General features: G+C 56.0%; 1 protein-coding gene across 1 annotated transcript in view; it reads left to right on the forward strand.

The window, feature by feature from the left end:
• Positions 1-25,384, forward strand: part of SPTB (spectrin beta, erythrocytic) — a 138,963-nt gene that overhangs the window by 109,952 nt on the left and 3,627 nt on the right. Inside the window, exons 22-33 of the mRNA XM_055133928.1 lie at positions 555-644; positions 3,124-3,402; positions 4,186-4,316; positions 5,029-5,233; positions 6,163-6,537; positions 7,674-7,918; positions 8,985-9,123; positions 9,506-9,590; positions 10,060-10,256; positions 10,530-10,579; positions 10,988-11,063; positions 22,488-22,750. Coding sequence (XP_054989903.1) covers positions 555-644; positions 3,124-3,402; positions 4,186-4,316; positions 5,029-5,233; positions 6,163-6,537; positions 7,674-7,918; positions 8,985-9,123; positions 9,506-9,590; positions 10,060-10,256; positions 10,530-10,579; positions 10,988-11,063; positions 22,488-22,750 — 2,135 coding nt within the window. The remainder of the gene's footprint in view (positions 1-554; positions 645-3,123; positions 3,403-4,185; positions 4,317-5,028; positions 5,234-6,162; positions 6,538-7,673; positions 7,919-8,984; positions 9,124-9,505; positions 9,591-10,059; positions 10,257-10,529; positions 10,580-10,987; positions 11,064-22,487; positions 22,751-25,384) is intronic.

A 25,384-nucleotide genomic window follows, 5' to 3' on the forward strand; every position in this document is an offset into this window, starting at 1 on the left:
ACTCCCCACTGCAGCTGAGCCTGCAGCTGCCACATGGGGACAGTAAAGCTGTCTGCAGCCTGAGGCCCTTCTTGACAGCTGAGATCTGGTTCTCTTGCTCCCTGTCTCCCATGGAGTGGGTGAGGAGTCTGTGAACCAGACAAAGACAAGATGTTTCAAATGGAACTTCACTCATGGACCCTGGGGCAGACCCTGCCATGATAACCCCCACTTCCATACTGGGGGTGACCGGGAGTGAGTATTTCAGAATGGTCATTCAAAATATCAGAACGTCACCATCCATCTCAAAAAGGGGAACCTGGGTTCGATTCGCAGCATCCCATATGGTCACCTGAGTATGGCCAGGGGTAATTCCTGAGTGCAGAGCCAGGAGTGACCCCTGAGCATCACTGGGTGTGACCCAAAAAGAAAAAAAATCAAAAAGGGAAGAGAAAACCTGGGTGGGGTAGAACCTGGGAAACAGGGCAAGTGGCATTGTGCCCACCCGTGGTGATTGCTCCAGATAGCACAGACACGATTGTCACTGGCTGTCTCCGGCCTTCTGGTCTCTACAGCTGTGGGTGGAAGAGAGGCTGCCTCTGGCGCAATCGGCCGACTATGGCACTAACCTGCAAACTGTGCAGCTGTTCATGAAGAAGAACCAGGTGAGTCATTTCTCTGGGGACCCCTCACTCCCTACTGTCACTCCCGGTACCCCCAGGAAGGGCAGTCAGTCCTGACCTGCAGAAGGCCAGCGATAGCAGATTACTATTCTTGTTGGTAGCTGCAGCATTCCTGGACTGTGCCCCGAGTGTCAGAGCAGAAAGAGAACCTTGGTGATGACAGAGAACTCTGGGGTCAGCACAGGGAGGTGCAGGATCCAGGTGCTCTGGGCTTGGGGATATTTGGATCCCATCAGGATACAGGCGAGTGCAGGAGCCCCAGGCTCAAGAGCTGCTTGGGTGGATGTCACACTGCTTCCTGTCCTTCCTGAGGAGACTCTTCACTCATGCACGCACCCACCCCTTTTTGAGCATCTTCCAGCCTGAACTGGGTCTGCTGGGTGGCCAGGGGATGAGGGAGGTGCCTTTCTCTGGACAAGTGAGAGGTTGCTAGCGAGGCTCAAACCCCGCCCAGAACGCTCCAGCCTTGGACCCTGAGCCGTCTGAGCGGCCCCTGTCTCGTCACACAGACTTGACAGAATTTATGTGACCGTGGGCAGAATCCTGAAGGTGAGCATATGCGGCACTTCCTCTGGAGTCCAGGTGCAGGTGGGGGACGGGGCAGCATCTGGGGCCAGCCAGACTCTCTCAGGCCCTTCGTTTCCAGGTGATGTGACCTGGTCAGAGAGGCTCCAGCAGCCCCGGAGAGGGCCCTGAGCTAGAAAAGAAGCAAGTGGAGGCAGGGACACAGTTAACACAGTCACCTCCCATTAGAGGAGGGAGGCAGGAAGGTGACGGGGCCACACAGGGCCACTGTTTCCTCCATTTGAAACTGAGCCACCTCTGGCTCACGCACCCATGAGGCTTTCGGCTCCATCTGGCTTTCAAAAGGGCTCGGCTCACCTGTCTGGAGAGGCCTGGCAGACCTGAAAGGTTCCTGTGAGCGCGCTTCAGCAGTACCAGTTCAGTCCTAGGATCGGGTGGGGTTCCCTCATCAACCAGGGAAGGGGACTGAGCAGGGGAGGACTGTTTCCTAACTGCCACCGCAGTGATACTCAGTGTTGGTTGTGCATCGACTCCCCCTGGCTGCTTGTGAGAATACGGCAGCCCAGGGTCCCCCATGTGCTGACTCCAGTCTGGGAGCAGAGCCAGAGAATAGACCTTTAACCGAGATCCTCCAAGCTGCTGCTGCTCTGAACCCCCATTTTGAGAGCCCCATCTCTCTGCCCTCCAAGACTTCCCATTGCAGCCAAAACCAGCCCTGCTGAGTGCCACATGGGCTCTTTTCAACCTTGGTTACATATAGGCTGCCGAGAACTCGGCCACACAAATGTTCAGGTCACACTCCAACCATAAATAGACTCGATGGGGTCGGCGCCCTCGCTCCGTCCTTTGTCCTAGATTATTCACTGTGCCACTAGGATTAAGAGCCACTGTCCTGCCCGTCCTATTCTCTGCCTACCTCTAAGCGCTGGCATCTTCTCACTTCTGCCCTCCTTCCCTGTGCTCTGGCCATTGCAGCCCCTTCTCTGGCCTTTAACAGTCAAACGTGGCCCACAGTGCCCTAAAGAGGAAGATGTGCCCAGTCCCCAGAGTGTGAAGAGCGTGCCACTAGGTGCCCAAGGACCCACAATGGGCACAATGCAAAGCTCACAAAAGATTGGAGGAAGAGAAATGGGGAAAACCAAAGCAACACAAAACTGATCCAGTGCCACCGACAGTGGTTGCTCACTTTGGAGTGAAGACTGTGCACACACATGTCACGAGGCTTGAAACCTCTCCTCCCTCCTCCACATGTGGCTCCACGTCAGGCTGTGCTGAGGATAGGGAAAACAGGGATCCTTTATGAGCAGGGGCCCAGAGGACAGGAGATCCGAGACCAAATCCTCGCTCTCCTACTCCCTGCTAAATCACCGAGGTGGCACTCAGTGCTGGTTTCTTTTTTCTTTTTTTGTTTGTTTTATAGATTTTTTTTATTGAATCACTGTGAGTTAGACCCTTCCAAAGCTGTTCATGATCAGGTTTTAGTCATACAGTGTTCCATCACCCATCCTTACACCAGTGTACATTTCCCAGCACCAGTGTCCCCAGTTTCCCTCCCCCCAGCCTGCCTCTATGACAGGCACTTTTCCTCTCTCTGTCTCTCTCTCTGTCTCTCTCTCTGTCTCTCTCTCTCTCCTTCCCTCCCTCCATACCCCCTTTTGGGCATTATGGATTGCAATACAGATAACTGACAGGTTATCATGTATATCCCTTTACCTACTTTCAACACTCAGTTCTTGTCCAGCGTCAGTGCTGGTTTCTGAGCGATTATCAGGATGGAAGGATGATCCGTGCCCTGTGCCCAGCTTGCATGTGCTCCTGGCCATGTCATGACCCCCACTGACTCTTCCCTGGATGGGAGAGAGGTGGGGAGTGTGGCCCAGAATGCTCCTTTAGTGGGGAGCCCTTCCCCTGAGCCCTTCCTCTTGGGTGGACACAGACGCTGCAAAACGAGATCCAAGGCCACGCACCGCGGGTAGAGGGTGTGCTGAAGAAGGGGCGACAGCTGGTGGAGGCAGCGGAGATTGACTGCCAGGACATCGAGGAGCGCCTGGGCCACCTGCAAAACTCCTGGGACACACTGCGGGAGGCGGCAGCTGGGCGGCTGCAGCGCCTGCGTGACGCCAGCGAGGCCCAGCAGTACTACCTGGATGCAGGCGAGGCCGAGGCCTGGATCAGCGAGCAGGAGCTCTATGTCATCTCTGATGAGACCCCCAAGGTGGGTTGGGGACGGGGAGCCAGGAGAGGTACCCAGGCTCAGGACAAGACTTTGAGAACAGGGGTTGAGCGATAGTACAGTAGTAGGACATTTGCCTTGCACATGGTTGACCCAGGTTGGATCCCTGGCATCCCATATGGTCCCCCAAGCACCGCCAGGAGTAATTCTTGAGTGCAGAGTCAAGAGTAACACTGAGCATCACCAGGTGTAGACCAAAAAGAAAAAAAAAAACACAACTCACAAGAGTTTGGGGGTAGTCAGTAAGTAGCAGGCTTTGCATGTGCATGAGGAATGAGGGCAGGAAGAGAGGGGTTCCAGGAGTACCCAAATTCCCCCCACCCCCGCCACTATCTTGGTGACAGCTCCTGATCAGGATGTCTCACTTGGAGTTCTCACTTGGAGAGAACCCCACCTGTAGTAAATACAAGGCCCAAAGCTGTGCCCCACTACTGTATAGGCGTCACCCTAACTCAAGGGGTCCTCACCTTCTCTGTGCTGTGAGTGAGTTGAAGAAGTATGAGATATGGGGAGGGGGGCATCTCTCAAATGAGAGAGAAATGTCCTGGGCCCAGGAGGTGGCATCTGGGCTGGAAGGGAAGGAGGGAGGGAATCTCATAGCAGAGTTGGGGGCTGTGGGGAGGACAGGGGGACAGAAGGGCAGAAGAGAAAGTGCAGTTTCTCTTGGGGGTGTCCCCTGCCCATCATGGGCCCCAGAGGCAGAGGGTCTGAGACCCAGCTGTGCTCACAGCTGTCATCCGTCTGTCTGTCTGTCCATCCATGCAGGACGAAGAGGGCGCCATCGTGATGCTGAAGCGGCACCTGCGGCAGCAGCGAGCGGTGGAGGAATACGGCAAGAGCATCAAGCAGCTGGCCGGCCGCGCCCGGAGCCTGCTGGCTGCAGGCCACCCCGAGGGGTGTGTGCACCTTTGGGTCAAGGGTTTCCAGCTGGTGGCCCTCTGTCTCCAGCAGGGAAAGGGGAGGTGTGGGCCCAGCAGCCATGGGCCTAGTTTGTGTGTGAGCAGCTTCAGAGACTGGGGAATAGCAGGATGACCCTCTCGGTGAGGTGTGAGCTCCGGCCCCTTGATGACTTTCTCTCATGCTGAGGGACGCTGGAGGCAGATTCTGCTTTTCCTCTAATGGCCCAGAAATTAGTTCAGGCTCTCACCGGGTCTCAGCAAAATCCTTATACAGGAACAAAGATGCCAAGGCCATGTACCTGTGAGTTGTGCATCTGTGTGCCACTGTGTCAGACACCCCATCTGCTCCCAGGTGTGCCCTGTCGCCAACTGCCTTGAGGGCCCCTGTCACTGTGGGTCCTCAGCAGCCCCACACACACGTGCCCTGAAAAACTAAGTATGGCTGCTGCCCCGTCGGCCTCCCGGCAGGAATAATGAAGCTCCCCTTTGTCTCTCTGCTCTCAGAGTGAGGGGTGCCACCTCTGGAAGGACATGCAGCCATCACCTCCGAGGCACTGTGGTTGAAGGGATGGTTCCTCTCCCCCAAGTCACCCCCATTTTCTGCCTTTGCCTTCCCGGCTCCTGCCTGGAGGCTGGAGGGGGACGACTCCTCTGGGCAGCTCCTCTGGGTTCTCCAGGCAGCACTGACGGCCATCTTGTTCTGTGCCAGGGAACAGATCATCAGGCTTCAGGGGCAGGTGGACAAGCAGTACGCGGGGCTGAAGGACATGGCAGAGGAGCGCAAGCGGAAGCTGGAGAACATGTACCACCTGTTCCAGCTGAAGAGGGAGGCCGATGACCTGGAGCAGTGGATTGCGGAAAAGGAGCTGGTGGCCTCGTCCCCAGAAATGGGGCAAGACTTTGACCATGTCACCGTGAGTATTGACCCAACTGCTCTTTGCCATCCGTGGGTGCAGTAGTCAGAGACATCACACACACACACACACACAAGATTCAAACCATACACTCATACCATACACACCATAAAAACCACATCACACACTATCCACACATAGCATGCATACAATCATACACACCACACATTCATACCACACAGCACATAGCACATACATGATATACATGTAGCACATACATAACTAACACTCACACTACACAGTTTCAACACACTCATACTGCATACATACTTACACACATCCCACGTACACACACACTCACATCACCGACACTACACATACATTGCACATATCATTTATATACACCATATGTGCAACCCTCACATACCACATACATTTGCCCCATGCACACACCATACATTCCATAAACATATATTTCACACCATATACACACCACAAGTCACTCACATTCACACCACACACTCATACCACACAGACATTCATACCACATACACCACACTCCCACAGCACACTCATACCTTACACTACACAAACCACACATAACACATACATACTCATACACGTACCACACACCAAATACACCTCACATACATACAGCACACACTCAAACTACTCATACCACAGGCCCCCCAGGACACATACACACTATACATACCTCATATACACAGTACACACACATCTACCATGTACACACCCCACCCCTACCCCTCCTTACACCCCAGTCCCCACACACACACATACACACACCGCTGCCAGGTGTGAAGTGTTGTACAGAGTTGTGAGCACTCAGGTGTGAGTTCAGGCAGCCCCCAGGGAAAGTGTGAGAGCACAGCCCCCCAGGGTTAGTGTAAGTCATCTGTAGTGATGACACCAGTGAACCCCCATAACCGCATTCTTGACCCCCCCACCCCTACCCTGTCTGTGTCCAGCTGCTCCGGGACAAGTTCCGGGACTTTGCCCGGGAGACTGGCGCAATCGGGCAAGAGCGGGTGGACAACGTGAATGCCATCATAGAGCGGCTCATTGATGCGGGCCACGGCGAGGCGGCCACGATTGCGGAATGGAAGGACGGGCTGAACGAGATGTGGGCCGACCTGCTGGAGCTCATCGACACGCGCATGCAGCTGCTGGCCGCCTCCTACGACTTGCACCGCTACTTCTACACCGGCGCCGAGATCCTGGGCCTCATCGAGGAGAAGCACCACGAGCTGCCCGAGGACGTGGGGCTGGACGCCAGCACCGCAGAGTCCTTCAACCGGGTGCACACGGCCTTCGAGCGGGAGCTCCACCTGCTGGGCGTGCAGGTAACTGCCCCTCCCTGCCCGGGTCCCACGGCCAAGAAAGGAGCTCAGAGCCCCTCCTGGCGCCTCAAGGAGAGCCCTAGAAGGGGCACAGGCAGTGCCTCCTCCTTTGAGGCAGTGGCTCAGGACAGGAGGGCAAGGAGCAGCAGCTTTTAGGCGTCCTTCAGCTCCCGAGAGAGCTGAGCAGGTGGGAGTGGGGAGGGCTGGGTCCATCCCAGACACCGTGTGGCCCCAGCGTGTGGCTGACTGTGGCCCTAAGCAAAGCTTCTCTGAAGTGACTCCACACAGAACCTCCAATGTGCTGTGTGTGAGTTACGGCGCCGTTGGCCAGGCCATGCTCCTGCCACAGTACCACCCTGAGCTGTGTGTTGTGGGAGAGGAAAGCAGTGCATGGAGGGTCAGGGCTGCCCAGGAGCATGTGGGGAATGGGGGCCCAGGATCCAGACCCAGACCCCACCATTCCGTCCTCCGACTCTGCCTGCAGCCACAGCCTCTGAGCCTCTCCCTGGGCCCGCAGCCCATCCCCGGCTCCCCGCCACCCCCTCTCAGATCTATGGACTCCATAGAGCCTCATGACAGGAGGGAGGGTGCGCAGCCCAGCTGTGGGGACTCCCAGGGCAGCCAGCCCCTGGGGGTTCAGGGTTGGATTCCAAGGTGAGGTGGGCCCCGGTTGGGTGGAGCTGTGCCTCCTCCAGGCTTTCCTCCAGCGGAAGAGGGGTCAGCTGGGGGCTCAGATAGGGGGATGCGCAGAGGTGTCCGGGCTTCGGGAATGACACTGCTGCCACCTCGAAGAGTGGACAGCTGGGGACTCGGGTGCATGATTCCAGTGCCAGTGACCTGGAGCCGATCCCTCGGCCTCCTGTACCTCAGTTTCCTCACTTCAGAGTGACCAGAGCATGGAGAGTGGTTAGCAGGGGTGTCCACTCCACATTATTCCCATGCTTGCCAGGCATCCACAGGCAGAGCTTCTCACCCCAGGGCCTGCCTAGGATCCGCAGAGGCTTGAAAAGGGGGTGCCTCCTCTTCCAGCCCCCTCAGGGTTGGGGACAAGGTCCCGCGAGGCCCTGAAGAGGGAGGCGGGAAAGATCCCTCCAGACCTCTCCATCTGGGGAACAACTTCTGGTTCCGCCTGACCACAGGTGCAGCAGTTCCAGGACGTGGCCACCCGGCTGCAGACGGCGTATGCGGGGGAGAAGGCTGACGCCATCCACAACAAGGAGCAGGAGGTGTCGGCCGCATGGCAGGCACTGCTGGATGCTTGCGCCGGGCGTCGCACGCAGCTGGTGGACACGGCCGACAAGTTCCGCTTCTTTAGCATGGTCCGCGACCTCCTCTCCTGGATGGAGAGCATCATCCGGCAGATCGAGACCCAGGAGAGGCCTAGGTGAGCTGGCAGCCACACAGTCCCTGCCTCTAGCCCTTCCCCATAGGGACCGTCCTAAACCAGGGGGCTACCTGGGGCCCAGGAGGGAAGGCAGTCCTCAGAGGGGCACAAGAGACTACCTAGGGTAGCAGGGCAGTGACCTCAATGGTTGAGGAAAATGAGTGCTTCCAGGTCAGAGCGATGGCTCCCAGGGCCCATTGCATATGCCTGACCTGCACAGGGTCCTAGCTCTGGCCCCTGGGACCGCACAGCCTCCCGGGCACTGCAAGCATAGCCCTGGCGACCCCCGGCACTGCTGAGGGAGACCCAAAATAAAACAAAATCAGAATGTTCGTGCCCCGCCTTGGAAATGAAGCACCAAAACAGTTTACACTTCCCAAGCAGGGCATGTCTGAACTTTTGTGGCTCCTCAATCTTCCCGTAGTGCTGGGTTGAGGAGCTGGAGGGCTCTAACTGTCCTTGAGGGGAGCCCAGGGTTCTGTGTCAAGTTGGCAGTGTCCTGCGGCCCTCCACCCCTGGGACATCTGTCCTCATGGGCAGGCTTCTGTGTAGACCATCCTTATGGAGAGGAAATGAGGATGGTCAGTGAGTTTCCTAGGGTCTCAGTTGTATGACCATCACCACAGTCTTGATTTAGATGATCTTCAGCACACTCCAGTGAAAGGCCGGGCCCCTTTGTCAGTCATCCCTCCCAGCTGACCCCAGCCCATCCCCCACTGAACCTCCCAGGACATGCTTCTCAGCATCCCAATGGTCTCTGTTGCAGAGATCCTTGGGCTCTCACGGGCTGCCCCCTCTGCTATAGCACAGACTCTTCAAGGTTCATCCACGGAGTCAGGTGTATTCCTTTGGTCTGCCAAACAGTGTTCCCAAACTTCACTGAGGGGCCCGTGACCCCCCCTCCCCCACCATGTCCTCACTTCTGCCAGAGGACACTGGGTGCCGGTGTTCCTGGCTGTCTGGAGAGGAGGAGGGGTCGACTCCCAAGAAGCTGACAGGTCCCGTCTGGTGGCGATGTGGCAGTGGGCAAGCCCCAATGTGTCCCTCCTGTCCTCCTTCCTGCCAGGGACGTCTCCTCTGTGGAATTGCTCATGAAGTACCACCAGGGCATCAGAGCCGAGATCGAAACCCGCAATGACAACTTCAGTGACTGCAAGAAGCTGGGAGAGTCGCTACTGCAACGGCAACACCAGGACTCGGAGGAGGCGAGCAGGAGAGGGGGGCAGGGGGTGTGCAGGGGGTAGGGGCCTCACTTCTGCCCCATTTCCTAGCAGGGGCCGGTGGGGCATGGGGAAGAGGGAGCACATGCTCCCCTCCTTATACACACACACACACACACACACACACACACACACACAGCCCCCACTTTGGAACTGGTCAGGGCAATTTCCAGCGGCAGCCACCGCATCTCTGAGAGATCATGAGACATGCCCAAGGCAGTACCACCGCAGTCAAGTCGCAGGGCCCAGACAGGAAGCCAGGGAGCCAGCCCCACACTCTGTGATGAGACCATCTCCCTCCCTTGCTCTCTCCGAGTGAAAGGCTAAGGGGGGCCCAGCCTGAGCCCTTCTCCCTCCCCACCTGCAGATCAAAAAAAAACTACAGCAAGTGGAGTCCAGGAAAGCAGAGATGAATGAAAAGTGGGACACGCGCTGGAAGGATCTCTGCATTCGTGAGTACCACCTGGAGCACGGACATCCAGGAGGGGACACTCCTGTCCACCACAAGGGGGAGTTTGGCCACCTCCCAGGCTCCTGGGGTCAAGACCCTCATGGTGTCACCTGCCAGGGAGCTAAGGGCCTCTGGAGCCTCCGTGGGAGGGCTGCTGCCAGCCCCCCTCTACCCAGAGAGCCCCCGCTCCCTACCTGCCCTCCGACCCACCTCATGTGGCCGCTGTTTTGGGTTTTAGGGGAGCGGATTCTCAGGCATCCAAAGGGTGTTGTGTCCATGGGAGGCACAGTGTCCTCCCTGTGGACACTAATTCAGGAGAGGGGACAAATCCCACTTCACGTCAGGGCTGTTATCTGGGCAGTCTGGACGTATCCCATGAGTGTACTTATGTGCCACATGGGAGCCACCTTGGGAGGGAAGAGCATGCTGGGCAGTAACCCCCGGGCACCGTGGCTCTTTCTCCGTGGCAGTGCTGGAGGTGTGCCAGTTCTCCCGGGACGCCTCTGTGGCCGAAGCGTGGCTGATTGCCCAGGAGCCCTACCTGGCCAGCCAGGACTTCGGGCACACCGTGGACAGCGTGGAGAAGCTCATCAAGAGGCACGAGGCTTTTGAGAAGTCCACAGCCAGCTGGGCTGAACGCTTCGCGGCCCTGGAAAAGCCCACGACGGTGAGCCATGGTCCTGCCCGGGGCCTCAAGGCCGGGATGGAAGCCAGAGCTGAGTTTGGAAAGCTTGGCAGGGGTGAGAGTGAGGAGTCGAAGAGGTAGAAAATCTGACCTTGGAATGCAGAGGACAAGGGGTGGGGGTGGTCATTAAAAAAGGCACCCCCCAAACCCCCAGGGCTGGGAAATGGGGTGCAACTTCAGAGAATAGGAGAGAAGGGGGATGCGTTTGATCCCCTTTGTGACTGCTCTGACCACCTTGGCTTTTTCCTCCCCCAGCTGGAGCTCAAAGAACTCCAGACCCCTGAGAGGCCCGCCGAGGAGCCGGGGTAAGTGCGGGAGGACCTGGCACCAGTGAGGGGTGGAGGAGACAGCACAGGAAGACGAGGAACTTCCTGTCAGAACCAAGCCCAGAGCTCAGAAGCAGAGGGACTCTGGTTCCCTGAATCACTGGGTGCATGGAGACTGCTTGCAGGGAAAAGGGGAGTCACGGGCAGCAGTAACTGGTGCAGCAGACAGGGGGCCTCTCGGCAGGCATTCCTGCAGGCCCAGCCCTGACTGGGCCCCTGCCCGTGAGCCCGAGACCGCTCTGCAGAGAGCAGGCTAGTTCCTGCAGCGTCTGCCTTACGTGGCTCCTAGCTGAGCACTGCCGAGCTGCGGAGAAGGCGAAGCCTGCCCCGGGGTTCCCTGGTATGAAAGTGGGGGCCAGTTTTCCAGGAGGGGCTGTTCTTCCCTAGGCCTCAAGAGGAGGAAGGCGAGACAGCAGGGGAGGCTCCCCGACCCCACCGTGCAGCCACCGAGAGAACGTCCCCGGTCAGTTTCCTGTCCCATTTGTCTGGTTCCTGGGAGTCGTTGCTGCCAGAGCCCGCTCACCCCTTCTAGGCTCGGCCAGGGTAGGAGGAGGGCGAGGAGGGCGCCCTGAGCCAGCCCCTCCTGCAGAATCCTCTTTCCTTGGTCACTGAGGGCCACCTAGTTCCGGGACTCAGATCCTCCGCCCTTCACCCAGAAAGAAGAAGCTGGCGTGCCAGGCCGCTGGCAGGACTGTCGTTTGGTTTTCTCTAGTCTAATAAATTTTATTGTATAAATAGCTCACCCTCACCCTCAAGGAAGACCGTTCATACAGGATGAGGCCTTTTAACACGCCATCCTTCCCTTCCATTTCCTGAACCCCTCTTCACATCCACAGCCCCTTCTCACACCCACAGTCCCCCCCACACTCAGTCACAGAGCACAGAGCCCACCCAGTGTGACCTGCCGTAGCCACCATGTATGGGGCCCTGCCTCGGGCAGAGTCCCCCCTCCTAGGCAGAGCCCCTCCTTCACCCCTCCTGGGCCCAGGGCTGTGAGCCAATGAATTGGGATTAAGAGATGGTTCTCTGGCAATAACAGGAGTGAGGGAAAGCCCAGAGTTCCTGGGTCATGGAACCAGGCCCCCCAACATGTAGAAAAGAGGGACGTGTTAGCATCTGGAGGGGGGAAAGGGAGGGTGACAAGGAAGGGCCCAAGATGGAGCAGGTGGGTGAACTGTGGCATAGGTCTTGGGGCCTGGATGGACAGGTGTCTTGGCTAAAGCGCCTCAGAGAGCCCGGAGGCTAACATCAGGGGTGAAGCTGAGAAGAAAGCAAGAATTCAGCATGTGCCTTGCATGGCCTCACCGCATGCAGCCCGCCTCTCCAGGTCGCCAGGGTGGAGGGAGACTGACCTTCCAGGGGGAAGTTTCCTGTACAACAAACCACAGATCTCCGTTGTCCCCACACTGCACTATACACATGCATGCACATGCATGCACACATGCACACACACACACGTGCACATGCACCAAGCCCTCTGCCACCGATCTCATCTGGGCTGCATGGGCCCCGCGTGTCCAGCACGGGTTGTGCCTGGGCTCCCTCAGAGGTACTCGCAGAAGTGCCCGTGGACACTCTCCCGGTGGATTTGCAGCTCAGCCCCTTACTCCCAACGACCTGGAAGGAGAGAGCTCCGGGGGCTGGCTTGGACTGCCGACACCTGCGCTGGGACTGTCCCTGCCTCCTGCCCCCGCCTGCGCTTGGGCTGTGGAACCGCCTGTGTCCGCGTGCTGTGGTGACCTGGGTCTGTGGGCTCCTGTACCACTCCTGAACACCCACTCCCTCTGTGTCGTGTCCATCTGTGCAAATGTAGTGATGCTGTAATGACACGGGTGTCAAGCTGCCCTCACACCCCCCACACACACCTGAAAGCAGTGGGTGGCTGTGGGCAGACCCATGTGGACCTACATCTCTCTGGAGGCGGGAGGCCCTTCCTGAGAGCCAGCCACTCCACCAAATGAGAAAACTGGCTGGTGCCCTTACCAGGAAGAAACCAAATGGCGAATCACATGAACCTGAGCCAGGGTATCACGGAAACACATTTCTGGCTGCTGCTGCTCTTTTCAGAGCCCTTGTTGACTTCTCATGGGGCTCCAGGGAACTCCAAGGACTGGTGTGAAGTCCACTTGTTCCCCACCATGTCTACACAAGCCGGAAAGGCCTCCCAGCACCCCTGAAGTGCCCCTGTGCTGTGCTCTCCTGCCATCCCCAGGGCTCTGTTGTAGGTGCCCGCAGACACCACCCACATGCAGTTGCTTCCTGTCACACCCATCACCTGTGCATGTGGGCTTCCTGCATGGAGGTGGCGGACCGGCAGGGCTGGGCACCTGAACCCTCGTGTGTGTGTGTGTGTGTGTGTGTGTGTGTGTGTGTGTGCCCCCAGCAGAGCCTCATGCTGCCGGCCCCAGCCCAGGCCTCCCCTTCTGTGTGTCCATGCAGACACTGCTCCTCGCTTCCGTCTCTCCCTCCCTTGAGCTCATGCTTGGGCACTGCTGTGGCCTCCCTCCCTTCCCTCTGATCCTGCCACATTAGACCTTTAATGTGTTTGGAGAAAAGCCAGCCACTTTCCTACAGGTAAGTGCATCCACACAGGCATGTCAAGCAGAAGGAGCAAGGTGGAAGTCAGGACAGTGGATCCTAACCTTTAGTTCTGCTAGGACCTTCCTGCCTGCTGTAGACCTGCTGGAGCTCTTTGTCCAGATAGAGTCTTTGTATGGGATCCCAGAAAGTCAAGAACATTCCCACAGTGTGCCCAAGATTCTCAGGTGCCAGCAGGTGTGAGACCCAGGGAGGAGGCCACAGTCTAGGCTATTTGGGAAAGAGGTGGGAACCTTAGCTCCATCATGACCAGTGCCCTGAAGGCATCGTGGGTTGCTGGGATGCTGGTGGCAAGCTGAGCCACTTCCAATCCTCATGCCAACCCCTTGTGCTTCAATGCCCTGTGGCCTGGGGAGGACTCAAAGACCTGAAGGTGTTCCCCACCTGTCAGCTCTGGGTGCCCGTCTCCCAAGCAGCATTTTGGGGAGGTGCTGCAGGTTGAGAGGCTGAGGTTGCTTTCACCAGAAAGAAACAGTTTTGAAGAGGATTGAGTCACCTCAGGCTTACAGACGCAGCCTTTCACCCTGCACCTCCATCCCTGGTGTCCAGGTGGGGAGTCAGGGTGCTAAGAGAGCCCCCTAAGCAGGCTGCTGTGTGGAGGAGGAGGGAGACCCTCCTGGGGCTGTGACAAGGTCACCTCTGTGTTGGGGTTTGGGGCACCATAGCTTGTCTGCCTCTAAACCTCGAGACCAATCTGGTCTTTGCTCAGGCAGGATGCCAGGGCACAGCCACTCTAGAGAGTCACTGCCTGGCATAGTCACCATCAGCGTACCCCACATGGTCCCTTGTGGGAATCTTACCCACAGCGGCTCCCGGATGTCAGTCTTATGCAGGACCTGTCTAGATGCCAGCAGCGGGCTTCCCTGGGAGAGGGCATGGGAAAAGGCACAGCCACTCGTTCGAGCCAGACAAGGGCCATCAAGCTCGGAGGGCCTCGATCAGAGCTACTGAGTCCCATTGTCAGAGGTTGAAGTGGCTTCAGAGAAAGGACCAGCGTGTGGGTCTGGACAGGGCCCTCTCCCCCAGGCTGAGCAGGTCATGGGCACTTCACACTGCAGCCAGTGCTCGGCCAGCCATAGCTGCAGCATTTCCTTGGCAATTGGGTGCAGTGGTGAGCTTGAACCCATGGCCAGAAGCTATCTGACATCCCTGCATGGCGGGGTGGGGATAGAGCTGGGTTTCTTGGGAAAACCAGTTCATCCTTTCCTCCCCTCTCTTGTGCCCGCACCTGTGTGTGTGTGTGTGTGTGTGTGTGTGTGTGTGTGTGTGTGTGTGTGTGTGTGTAAGGGGAGCTGGGATGGGCATTCTGGAAATTATATCTGCTCTCCCCAAGACCTGAGCATGTTCCTGACTCCGGGACTCCTGAGTGCACTAACCCAGGCCCGAGTGTGTCCACCTGAGGTGCCTCTGCCCACTCGAGTCTCTCTGGACATCTGTCACTGCCCATTGCCAGCTCTGTGTGGTCAGATGTGGGCTTTCTGACCTCACCATCCAAGGATCTTTCAAAGTTCTTGCTTTGAAGCTGTGCTTCAGAGCATCACGGGTACTCAGGGACATGGGGAGAGACTCAGTTCACAGAGACAGCACCTCAGAAACCGGCCTGGAAACTGACAGCATGGCCGCCTGGTGATCTTCAGGGAGACTGGGGTCTCCTCTCTTCAGTCTCTCTTGTCACTGAGGGTCTGTGAGCACCCTTGCCCCCAGAGAAGGACAGCTCTGAGCAGGCTGTCCTCCCCCTATCTGAAGGACCCAAACACTTTCCACTTCTCCTCACTCCCCAGACCTGGTGGCTTCCTGCCCTGTCTTTTCCTGGGTCCCCACTTAGCATCTCATACAGAAGTGGACAGTGTGGAGCCTCTGCGCCCTGCAGCCACTTCTCTTGAGTGCCCCTCTTGAGTGCTCCCTGACCCCTACTCGGCCCCAAGATGCAGCCCCATGCTTCTGCTCCGTGTCCCACAGCAATCTGTGCCATGTGAGACATTGGTTTCTGCATGCCCTTGCTGCCACCTATGTCCCTTTAGGTGCTCTCAACCCTCAACACACCGTCTCTTTTCTCTTCTCTGACATTCATCTGTGCTCTGAGCAGCCTTCCCAGCCTGTGTCCCCCCATCCTCATTGTCACCCCATAATAGCTCAGCATCAGGCAAGCACTCAGGGAGGTGGACAGTCCTGGACTACAAAAGTGGCCAATCCCCTGCTCACCCACTACTGGGTTGCTAAGGGCAGTAGGCTTTGTCCAGTCCCAGTTTTGCTGCCTTCCAGTGTGGTTCTAGCAAGCACAGACCAGAAGACCGGAAGCCCGTGGGTGATGCTATCCTCTGGGGACACTCACCCCCACAGCAGAGTGTGGAAGGAAGATCAGAGGCTCAGGGACCAGACCCCTGCAGCCTCAACTTCCCACCCATGAGATATGTAGCTCGGGGCAGGAAACTCACTGGCCCTGAACCCCTGTTTCCTTGTCTGTATAATGGGACTGACAGTGCCCACTTCCCAGAGAGCATGAGGAAGGAAATGAGCGTGTAGGAGCCCGTTGGCGTCTCATAGGAGGTTCTTCGCGTCTTCAGTTTCCTCCATCCTTCATCTCTGAGAGGAAGCGTCCTCCATATGAAACCTCACACCATCGACAAGCCTCGCCAAACCTACCTTCCCAGAGCCCCCTTGAACCCCATCCACCGCGGCTCCCACTCCCTGACAGAGTGTCGACTTCACCCGCGCCCATCTGGGTGCATACTCACTCCTGGTTCTCACTCAGCATTATCTCGAGGGAAGTTCCTCTTCTATGGTTCCTTCTTTGCTGATGTATCCAGACTCACTGAGCATTTTCTAGAACCACCAAAGCTGCTGAAGTCCCGCACCAGGCTCTTGTCTCCCTGTTGTCTTTGTGTGAGTCCTTTTGCTGGCAGCTAGACCTGGAACTAGACCTTCAGCTCTTGACCTTTCTTGTAGGAGAAGACTGCCAACCCTCTGTTACTTTCGCTGCCCCTGCCAGCTCCCCAAGAAGGCAGCACCCTTAAAGGTCAGGCTTGGCTTTGCAAGATTCTGCTAGAACTAGGTAGTGAACCCCCTCCATCGGGAGATGCCTATTCCAAGAGGCTCTTCTGTTCGTGATTTCCCTTCCTGGGGTCCTCAGCCAGCAGCTGGCTCGCTCTGTCCCCTGTCCTCCTAACCTCATGTCCTACTCTTGAGTCCATGCATCCTGCTTTAGACGCTGCCCACCTGACCCCCTGACAGGGACCCTGTCCTGTGCAGCTGCACCTCTTTAGCCTGAGCTTAGCCCAAACAGTCTCCCCCACGCTTTCACTCTTCTCAATGCCTGGGCTGCCCCAACCAGACACCCAGAACTTCTTCAAGCAGCTCAATCATCCTCCCGTGGAGTGAACCCTAGTTCCTAGGAGCCCAGCGCCCCTCGGGAGCACAAGTGTGTCTTCAGGAGGCCTGCAGGACCAGGGCAATGAGAGAGACTGGTTCGGTAGCCAAAGCTGTGTGGTAGAACCTACTTGTCCCTGCAGTCACCAACTCTGGGCTCTTTGGCTAGCATTGCCCCAGGCCCTCCCAACCCCTCCCCATTGATGTGTGTGTGTGTGTGTGTGTGTGTGTGTGTGTATGTGTGCGGGCACACACGCGCATACAGATACTCCTGCACATCCAACAAACCATATCCCCATGCATCCGGGCATCACCACTATCCAGACCCTTCACTGTGCACCAGAGACCTTGTGCATCCAGAGCCACCCCTGAATCCACCCCCAACCAGCTGCGACCCCACAGTGTATCTAAGGGAGCCCCCCCAACTGTGCACCCAGGCCTCCCACTGTATGTCTCCTGCCAGCCCCACTGTGCATACTCCCAGAACCTGTCTGCCAAAGCAGAATAAAAGCAAAGCAAAGGCATGGGAGGGTTTCAGGGCCCCCCTGAACTGGTGCTCCTGAGGCCCTCCCTCCCTCCCACAGCTCCCGTTAGGAGTCAGCATAGATGATTTAGCCGGGGGCCAGGGGCTGGAGGACCTGCCCAAACCATGCTGCAAGCCTGGCCCTGGGAACCTCTGCTGGCAATTCATCATTCAGTGGGGATTCCTTGATGGTCTGGCCTCAAGAGGGGGGGCTAGTGCATCTCCATAGTGCCCTCTATTTGGCAGTTGGTTTGGGGCCTGATCCCTGGTGGCTTTCTGCCCAGCAGCTTGGCACTCTTGGGTCTCTCCTTGAGAAAGCCATGTGCCCAGCCCCAGCCAGCTCACCTGGGAGGCATCATTTTCAGATTGATTGATACAGGGTTCTCAGGGGCTATTCCTAACTCTGTAAAACTGACCCACTGATGGTGCTCAGGAACCATATGTGATGCTAGGAATTAACCCCCATGCAACACTCATGCCAGGCAAGTGCCTGTCCTCCTGACTTCCTGACCTATCTGTGGCCTATCCTTGTCAGATTTAAAGTCCTGGTGTGGTCAAGGGAGCAGACCGTGGCATTGCTTCACACTCCATACTGGCTGTGGGGACCCAGAGGGTCTCTGAGTTTTTCTAGAACTCAGTTTTCCAGACCCTTGGTTGGCCTGACTCTGATGACATCAGATTCTTTCCTGTTGTAGAATTCTGAGACTTCTTCCCCCTTCAGCTTTATCTGTCTCCTCAGTGGTCACTCACCATCCTTTCTCTGCCAGCCCCCTCGCTGCCTCTGAAGGCCCAGCTGGACATGAAGGTCTCCAGAAAAGTTGTTTGCTTTTATCAATTGCAAAATGGCTCCACACCCCCCTCCCCGAGGCAAGACTGTGCTCTGGGGAACCCACTGGAGACTCTGGCTCCCCGAACCCTTCCTCCTGCTTCCTGTACATCCTGTCAGTCCAGAGCCCTAAGGTCAAACTTTTAAAATGTTTTTGCTTCAGAAAATGATTTGACCTTGGCCTGGAGCTGGTAGGGCATTTTCCTTGCATGTGGCCAACCCAGGTTCAATCCCTGACATCCCCAAGCACCATCAGAAGTAATTCCTCAGTGTGCAGAACCAGGAATAATCTCTGAGCATCACAGGGTGTGACTTCTTAAAAGGAAAAAAAAAAGGATTTTCCCTTTCAGATTTGTATAGAGAGAATCTTACTTAAAATCTTGTCTTTGGGGGCCAGAGCAATAGTACAGCTGGTAGGGCTCGCTGCCAACCTGGGTTCAATCCCCGTATCCCATATGATTCATCAAACCATCTCATATGAGCATCACCTGGTGTGGCCCCAAAACCCTCCCCCACCCCATTTTTTTTGTATTTGCAAAACTGTGAAGTCTTATCTTTGGTGTGACCTTGTACCACCATCCCCCCACCCCTCAACCTCTCCAGCGTCCAGGACCCTCTTAGCACTGCCTCCTTGGCTCCTGCACTGAAATGCCAGCAAGTTGACCACTGGAAGGCAAGCAAAAAATAAAATTGTAGGCAGGAGAGAGTATAGCAGAGAAGGCACTTGCTTTGCATATGGCCAAGCCAAGTTCAGTCCCCAGCACTGCATAGGATCCCCTATGAGCACAGAGCCGGGAATAGTCCCTGAGCATCATCGTGTGTGCCTCCTACTCACCTCTACACACACACACACACACACACACACACACACACACACACACACACACACACACACACACACACACACACACGCCGCAAAAGAACTGTGAATTTTTTGTAAAAGTCTACTTGTGATTCCACAAAACTTTGCACGTAGTAGCAGGCTGTCATCCAGAACCCCAAACCGTACTCCCTCCCTGCTCCAAACTTTGCAGGGGGCCTCAGGACTCCCCTGGAGTTGCCCCTAGAGCTCTGAGGGTCCCAGCTGGAAATGTCTGAGGAATGGCAGGGCCTTGCCTACCTGGGATGTGAGTGTCCCTCTCTCTCTTCCTCCAGGAACAAAGGGAGCATGAGGTGGTCTGTGGGCCAAACTGCAGGGATACTGACCACCACAACATCCCTGATGTGGGGCAGGGAGGGGAGAGAGTCAGAATAGGGGCCCCCAGGAAGGCACCCCCTGCACTCTGCCCTCTGTGGGGCTGGTGTGCATAAGCTCAGCTTGGTCCCCAGGGGAGGAGTTCTCTGAGGTGATCTCAGGTAGGGAGCAGAAAAGGGGCTCCTGTGATGTCCACTCACAGAGCCTTCCAGAAAGGCCTCCTCCTCACCTGTCTGTCCTTGTCCTCCCTGGGGAACTGACCTTATGAGCTGCTCCCCCAAACCCTTCCTCCGTGAGCTGCCTCCTTCCTTCTCATCCATGTCCCCTCGCCTAGCCCAGGCATTCTGTCAGCCCTGGGTCTGCACGGCTGCCTAACCCTGCTGGCCCCTGTCCTCTCTCTTGTGCTGCTTCTCAGGTCTTGTCCTGAGGGTAGAGGAGAGTCTTGCGCTGTGCTTTCAGGATCTCCAGGGCGCCAGAGAAATCTTCACATATGCTGGAAAACCCCATGTTCCAAAGCCAGCCCGTTTCACAAGGCCACGCTAGTCTGCTGCCAGGCCTCAGAATGTCAGTGCATGTGGGTCGGGCACTGTTAGGAGGAAGCCAAAGAAGGTCACAATAAGTGAGTCCTGGCCAAATCCACCCTTTGTTTTGAAGGGCAGTTTCCGAATAGAAGGCAAATGGATGGAGGAAAGTGTGGCCCTTCAAATCTATAGCAAAACTTGTCCCAGGAGATAGAGGCTGAATGAGTGAGAAAAACCCAGCCCTGAGGAGAGTCGAGTGGGCTTCTCCTCCACAGAGACCCCCCAGAGCAGGCACAGGGGACTCTGGCCTAGAGGGAGCAGCACAGCTTGTTCCCTACAAACCCACTTCCAGGGGAAGAGTGGCTCTGGACTTGAAGAGGGGCAAAGAGGTCCCCCCTGTCTGCATTAATAATTTGCCTCCGACATTCAGACCCAAGTTAGAAAGGTAGTCTGATTGGGTCCACAGATGACCCCCAAACCACATTCCTGCCCCAGCCCCAGCACTCGTGAGTGACCTGAGCAGAGCTTTGGACCTTCCAGGTCCTTGTAGTCAAAATTCTGGCTCATTGTCGACATCCCGAGCGGTGGATCCCATCAGATGCATGGAGACAGGCGTGGTTGAGCCACAGAGCTGCAGGGCTCTGGGGCAGGCAGGAGAGAGAGTCTGGCCTGAAACACAGGCTGTCAATCTCTCAGTGCCTGTGTGCGCCCAGGTGAGTCCCTCAGGCTCTCTGAGCATGGGTCAGACTGAGGGCGTTAGATTCGGGCTTTCAAATGTTTCTAGCCACACAATCCTTTTTTTTTGGCCAAGGTGGGAGTGGGTATTGGGTCATACCTAGTAGTTCTGCTCAGGCCTCCCTCCTGACTCTGTACTCAGGGATCATTCCTGGTGTGCTCAGGGGTACCAGGGATTGAACCCAGGTTGGCCGAATACAGAGCAAGAACCCTACCCATGGTACTATCACCCTGGCCCCACAACCCATCTTTAAATGAGTTCTTACCATGCCACTGGCCTGTAGCCTGGGGTTGGCCAGTCCTGATTTGGTGGGGACTAACATGACTGGCTTCCAACTACAGCTTCAAGCCTCTCCAGTTAGTCTCTGCTCGCTCTGGTGCCATGTCAGGTGACCACAGTGCCCCCGGGAGCTGATAGAAGGTCTCTCAGGCTTATTTCTATTAAAAGATTCATTCTGATTGGTGGGGGGCAGGGAATTGGGGATAGGGAGAAGTTCCCATACTCTCCCATCCCCGTGTCTCTAGGGTCTGAGCCTGGCCTAAGGACCCCACAGCATGGGTTTGCTCCTAGACAGCTCCCCACCAGTACTTTTCTGCACCTCTTTCTTCCACTGTGGTTACAGGGGCCAGAAAAGGGGTGATGGCCGGAGTGCTAGAACAGTGGGTAGGGCACTTGTCCTACATGTGACCAGGGTTTAATCCCCGGCATCCCATATGGTCCTCCGACCACTTCTAGGAGTAACTACTGAGCATAGAGCTAGAAGTAACCCCTGATCATCACAGAGTGTGACCCCAAAACTTAAAAAAAAAATTGGAGGGCAGTCGCCCCTCTGCAGATGTGACTCTGCTCCTCTTGGGCTGCTGATGCCCGCTGTGGCTGTATGTGTGCAGACACAGTCACTTTGGGGGCCGCAGGACCTGCCTGCCAGGCTCAGCCAGTTCTACCACAGCCGGGCTGGACCAGAGCTCTGGCTTGAGCAAGATGCCTTTTCACGAGATCTGCTTCCCCTGCCCCAGCCGCTATCTCCGCCTGTCCTGCCGCATAAGGAGGTGTCATCTAGGAGCAGGGAGCTGCGTTCCCTTCTCCTGGGCATGTGATACACCAGCCTCCACTGGACGCCCTCGGCTAGGCTTGGCAGGGGGCAGCAGCACCCGACTCTGGAGGGAGGTGCAGAGAAGGAAAAGCCATTTTCTCCCCAGGCAGCCCCCTCTCAGTCCCCCAGGGCCACACAGGAGAGCAGGACAAACTGCAGAAGCTGCCCAGGTGCTGGCCCTGCCCCTCAGCCTGCTGGTTCCTCCTCAGAAGGCATCCAGGCACCCTCTACAAAGCTCCTTAGGCCATTGGAGCCATCAACCAAGTTCCTGTTGTGACGGATGCAAGGCCAGGGTCCTGCAGCATCACCTGAAATGGGCTGTCTGCTCCCTGCCTTGGGGAGGCAGGGGTTGAGTCACCCTGTTAGTGCTTAGGGACTACTCCCAGCTCTGTGCTCACTCTGCCCCCACCCAGTGGTGCTTGGGAGATTCAACTCAGGTCAGCCACATGCAAGCCCCTGAACCCCTGTCCTTACGATAGTGATGAGGAGATGGCAGCTCTGCCTGGTGCTTTTAGCTTGGGGACATTAAACACAGTTAGAGAAAGCAGGACACACATCCATCCTGGGTGTTCATACTGTGCTGTCTAGCGGAAACCTTCTTGCTCTGCAATCCTCCCAGAGCCCCTGCCAGCTATCAGAGAACTGGCTGAACCTGAGGTCCTCCAACACTGGATACCCTTTTAGATGAGATCATCTCTCACACACACACACATACACACACACACACACACACACACACACACACACACACACATGCGTGCCCCTTCAACTTCCTTCCAGAACCTTCTGCAGCTGTTAGGGCGGAGCAAAGGATGTGCATGGAGGGGGCAGCCTGGAAGAGTCTAGGGGAGCAGGTGGGGTGGATACCAGAAGCAGGCCAGCAGGAGCCAGGACTTGCTAGCAGAAGGGAGGCTGGCTTGGTGTGTGTTGCGGGGGAAGGGAGGCGGGGGGTGTCATTGTGGACAAATGTCCCAGCTCTGCTGAGAGCGGCATCCCAGCAATGTTCCTCGGTCTGCCCCGCACCTGCAGCAGGGGGAAGAGAGTCAGAGGCCTCGGGACCCGCAGCCACCTCCTCCACAGGGGCCGCCCCCGCACGGGCAGCAGCAGAAGGGCGGCAGGGATGAGAGGCCGGCCACTGAGTCCGGCTTCAAGGCTCTGGACACGCCTCTGAGCGAAGGCGACGAGCCAGCCACGCTCCCGGCACAGCGGGACCCCGGGTACAGCGTGCAGATGGAGGGTTACCTGGGCCGCAAGCACGACCTCGAGGGGCCCAACAAGAAGGCATCCAACAGGTGTGTGTGTGGCTGGGGGGAGGGGGAAGCTCCTACAGCCCAGCATGTGGGTAGTGTGGGATGGGGGTGTAGTGCTCTGCAAGGCGTTTGGGATCCCGGGGTCCCCTCAGTGTGGTGCTGGCCATTCCTCTGGTCCAGTCTACAGTTCAAGTCCCAGGGCTGGGGGAGGAGAGGGATACCGGGGGTGCAGGGCTGAGGGGTGCTACAGCGTATCTGCAGCCAGTTAGCATGTCTAGTCCAGAGCCACACTCCGACACCGGCTAGAATTAGGTGACAGGTAGGTAAATCTAGGTGCCTACAATCCCTGGCAGAGTTTCACTTTTGTTTTGGTTTGGTTTCGTTTGGAGGCCATACTGGGCAGTGGTTACCCCTGAGTCTGCGTTCAGGAATCACTCTTGACAGGCTCAAAGGTCCACATGGGGTGCCGGAGTTGGAACCCAGATCAACCACATGCAAGACAAGTGCCCTACCCGCTAATATTATCACTTTGACTCGCCATGTCCCATTTTTTAACCAGTGGTGGCCTCAGCTGTTCAGAGAGCAGGAGAATGAAGAGGGTTGACTTGGAGGCCTCCCAAGGGTCTCTTCCTGCTATCAGTGACCCTGGGTAACTGCCTGTGAGTCTATGATCCCTCCTGGCCCCCAGCAGTCCTGTCTCTGGGTAGGTCTTTGCTGGAACGTTGATGTCCCTCGAGCAATGCCAAGGCTCCCAAGGCAGCAAGCAGAAGCAGTGGTGAAGACACTCAGACCCAGAGCAGCTGGCAGCAGACAGTCTAGGGGAATCCATCAAAAAACCTTTTAAAGGGCCAAACATGGAGGCTGGGGATGTGATTCAAGCAATAGAGCACAAACCTCACATGTGTGAAGCCCCGGGTTTGATCTTTGATTCCATCTGGTCCTTCAAGCACCACTGTATGTGGCCATTATAACAGATTCTAAAAATGACCTGGGGAGTTCTTCAACTGCCTTGAAGAGGCTTATTGTCTATTCAGAGAATCCATTGGAAAGGGTGAACTAGTTTATTGAGCTATGTGCCAGGCATTGCTTCAGGGCTGATATGATCTTCACATGTACCCTGAGATACTGAAACATGTACTCCCAGCCCAGCTCCGGAGAAGCTGTCTTACTTGGACTGGAAGTCAGAGGCTATGGAATGATCCTAGAAGAGTTTCCTAAAGCTGCTCCATGGCCCGCTTTGTGCAGTCAAGCTCTCTAATCTTCCAGTCCCCTCTGTGTTCCCTATCCAGTTCTGCCCCATCCAGCTCTCCAGAGGGAGGAGGACAGAGAATTGTTCTTGGCCATCCTTGCTGGCAAGGGGAGAAAGCTCGGGTGCCACGCATTAAGCCTCTCCTCCTGTCCTCACCAAACACATCATTCATTAGTGATGAGCTTTGATGTGCACAAATGTGTCTTTCACAGATGCTAGTCCAGTATCCTGCACACAACAGAAATAACCAGAATCAAGCCCTGCTCAATGCACCTCAGGGTTCCACACTGAGAACCAAATCCAAAATAGTTGGGAAAGTCTCCACTGTTGGTTTGACCCAGTCATCACAGAAATGGACCTCCAGGGAAAGACAGCAAAGACAAAGATTAAGATGCACATCATTAAATTGCGGATACATTTCCTAAGATTATCAGACCCTCTAACAAAGGACCTATATATATATGATGGGACACCATATTTCTTAAAAATCATTTTCAAAAAGATAGCTGACATGGGGAAACACTTGTTATGTAGTAGCACTGTAGTATTATCGTCCCGTTGTTCATCGATTTGCTCAAGCAGGTACCAGTAACGTCTCCATTGTGAAACTTGTTACTGTTTTTGGCATATTGAATATGCCACGGGTAGCTTGCCAGGCTCTGCCATGCGGGCAGGATACTCTCAGTAGACTGCTGGGCTCTCTGAGAGGGACAGAGGAATTGAACCTGGGTTGGCCGCAAGCAAGGCAAACGTCCTACTCGCTGTTCTATCACTTAAGTGCTTAAGTGTTATGTAGTAGTAAACTAAAAAGCAGAACATAAAATTGAGTATGTGGGGCTGGAGCGATAGTATAGCCTGTAGGGCATTTGGCTTGCATACAGTCGAGCTGGGTTCAATCCCCCGCATCCCATATGGTCCACTGAGCCCCACCAGGAGTAATTCCTGAGTGCACAGCCAGGAGCAACCCCTGAGCATTGCTGGGTGTGACCCAAAAAGAGAAGTTTTTAAAAAAATGAATGTGTTGTTCAATCAAATGTGGCTATATATATGAACAGAAGTGAGAATATTTGAATAGAAAAAAAAACTTCGGTTTTGTTTTGTTGGGGTGGGGAGGGGGTAACAGTACTTATGGTAGTACCTAATAAAAATATTAGATTTCTATCACTAATATTTTAATGGTAAAATGCTACCACCTGGGGCTGGAGAGATAGCACAGCGGGTAGGGCGTTTGCCTTGCACGCGGCCGACCCGGGTTCAAATCCCAGCATCCCATATGGTCCCCTGAGCACTGCCAGGGGTAATTCCTGAGTGCAAAGCCAGGAGTAACCCCTGTGCATCACCAGGTGTGACCCAAAAAGCAAAAAAAAAAAAAATGCTACCACCTATTGGTGCTCAGATGCTGCAGTTAGATTAGTAGAGCTCTGGCC

The sequence above is a fragment of the Sorex araneus genome, chromosome 3 (genome assembly GCF_027595985.1).
Source record: "Sorex araneus isolate mSorAra2 chromosome 3, mSorAra2.pri, whole genome shotgun sequence".
In the NCBI taxonomy this organism is placed as follows: Eukaryota; Metazoa; Chordata; class Mammalia; order Eulipotyphla; family Soricidae; genus Sorex; species Sorex araneus.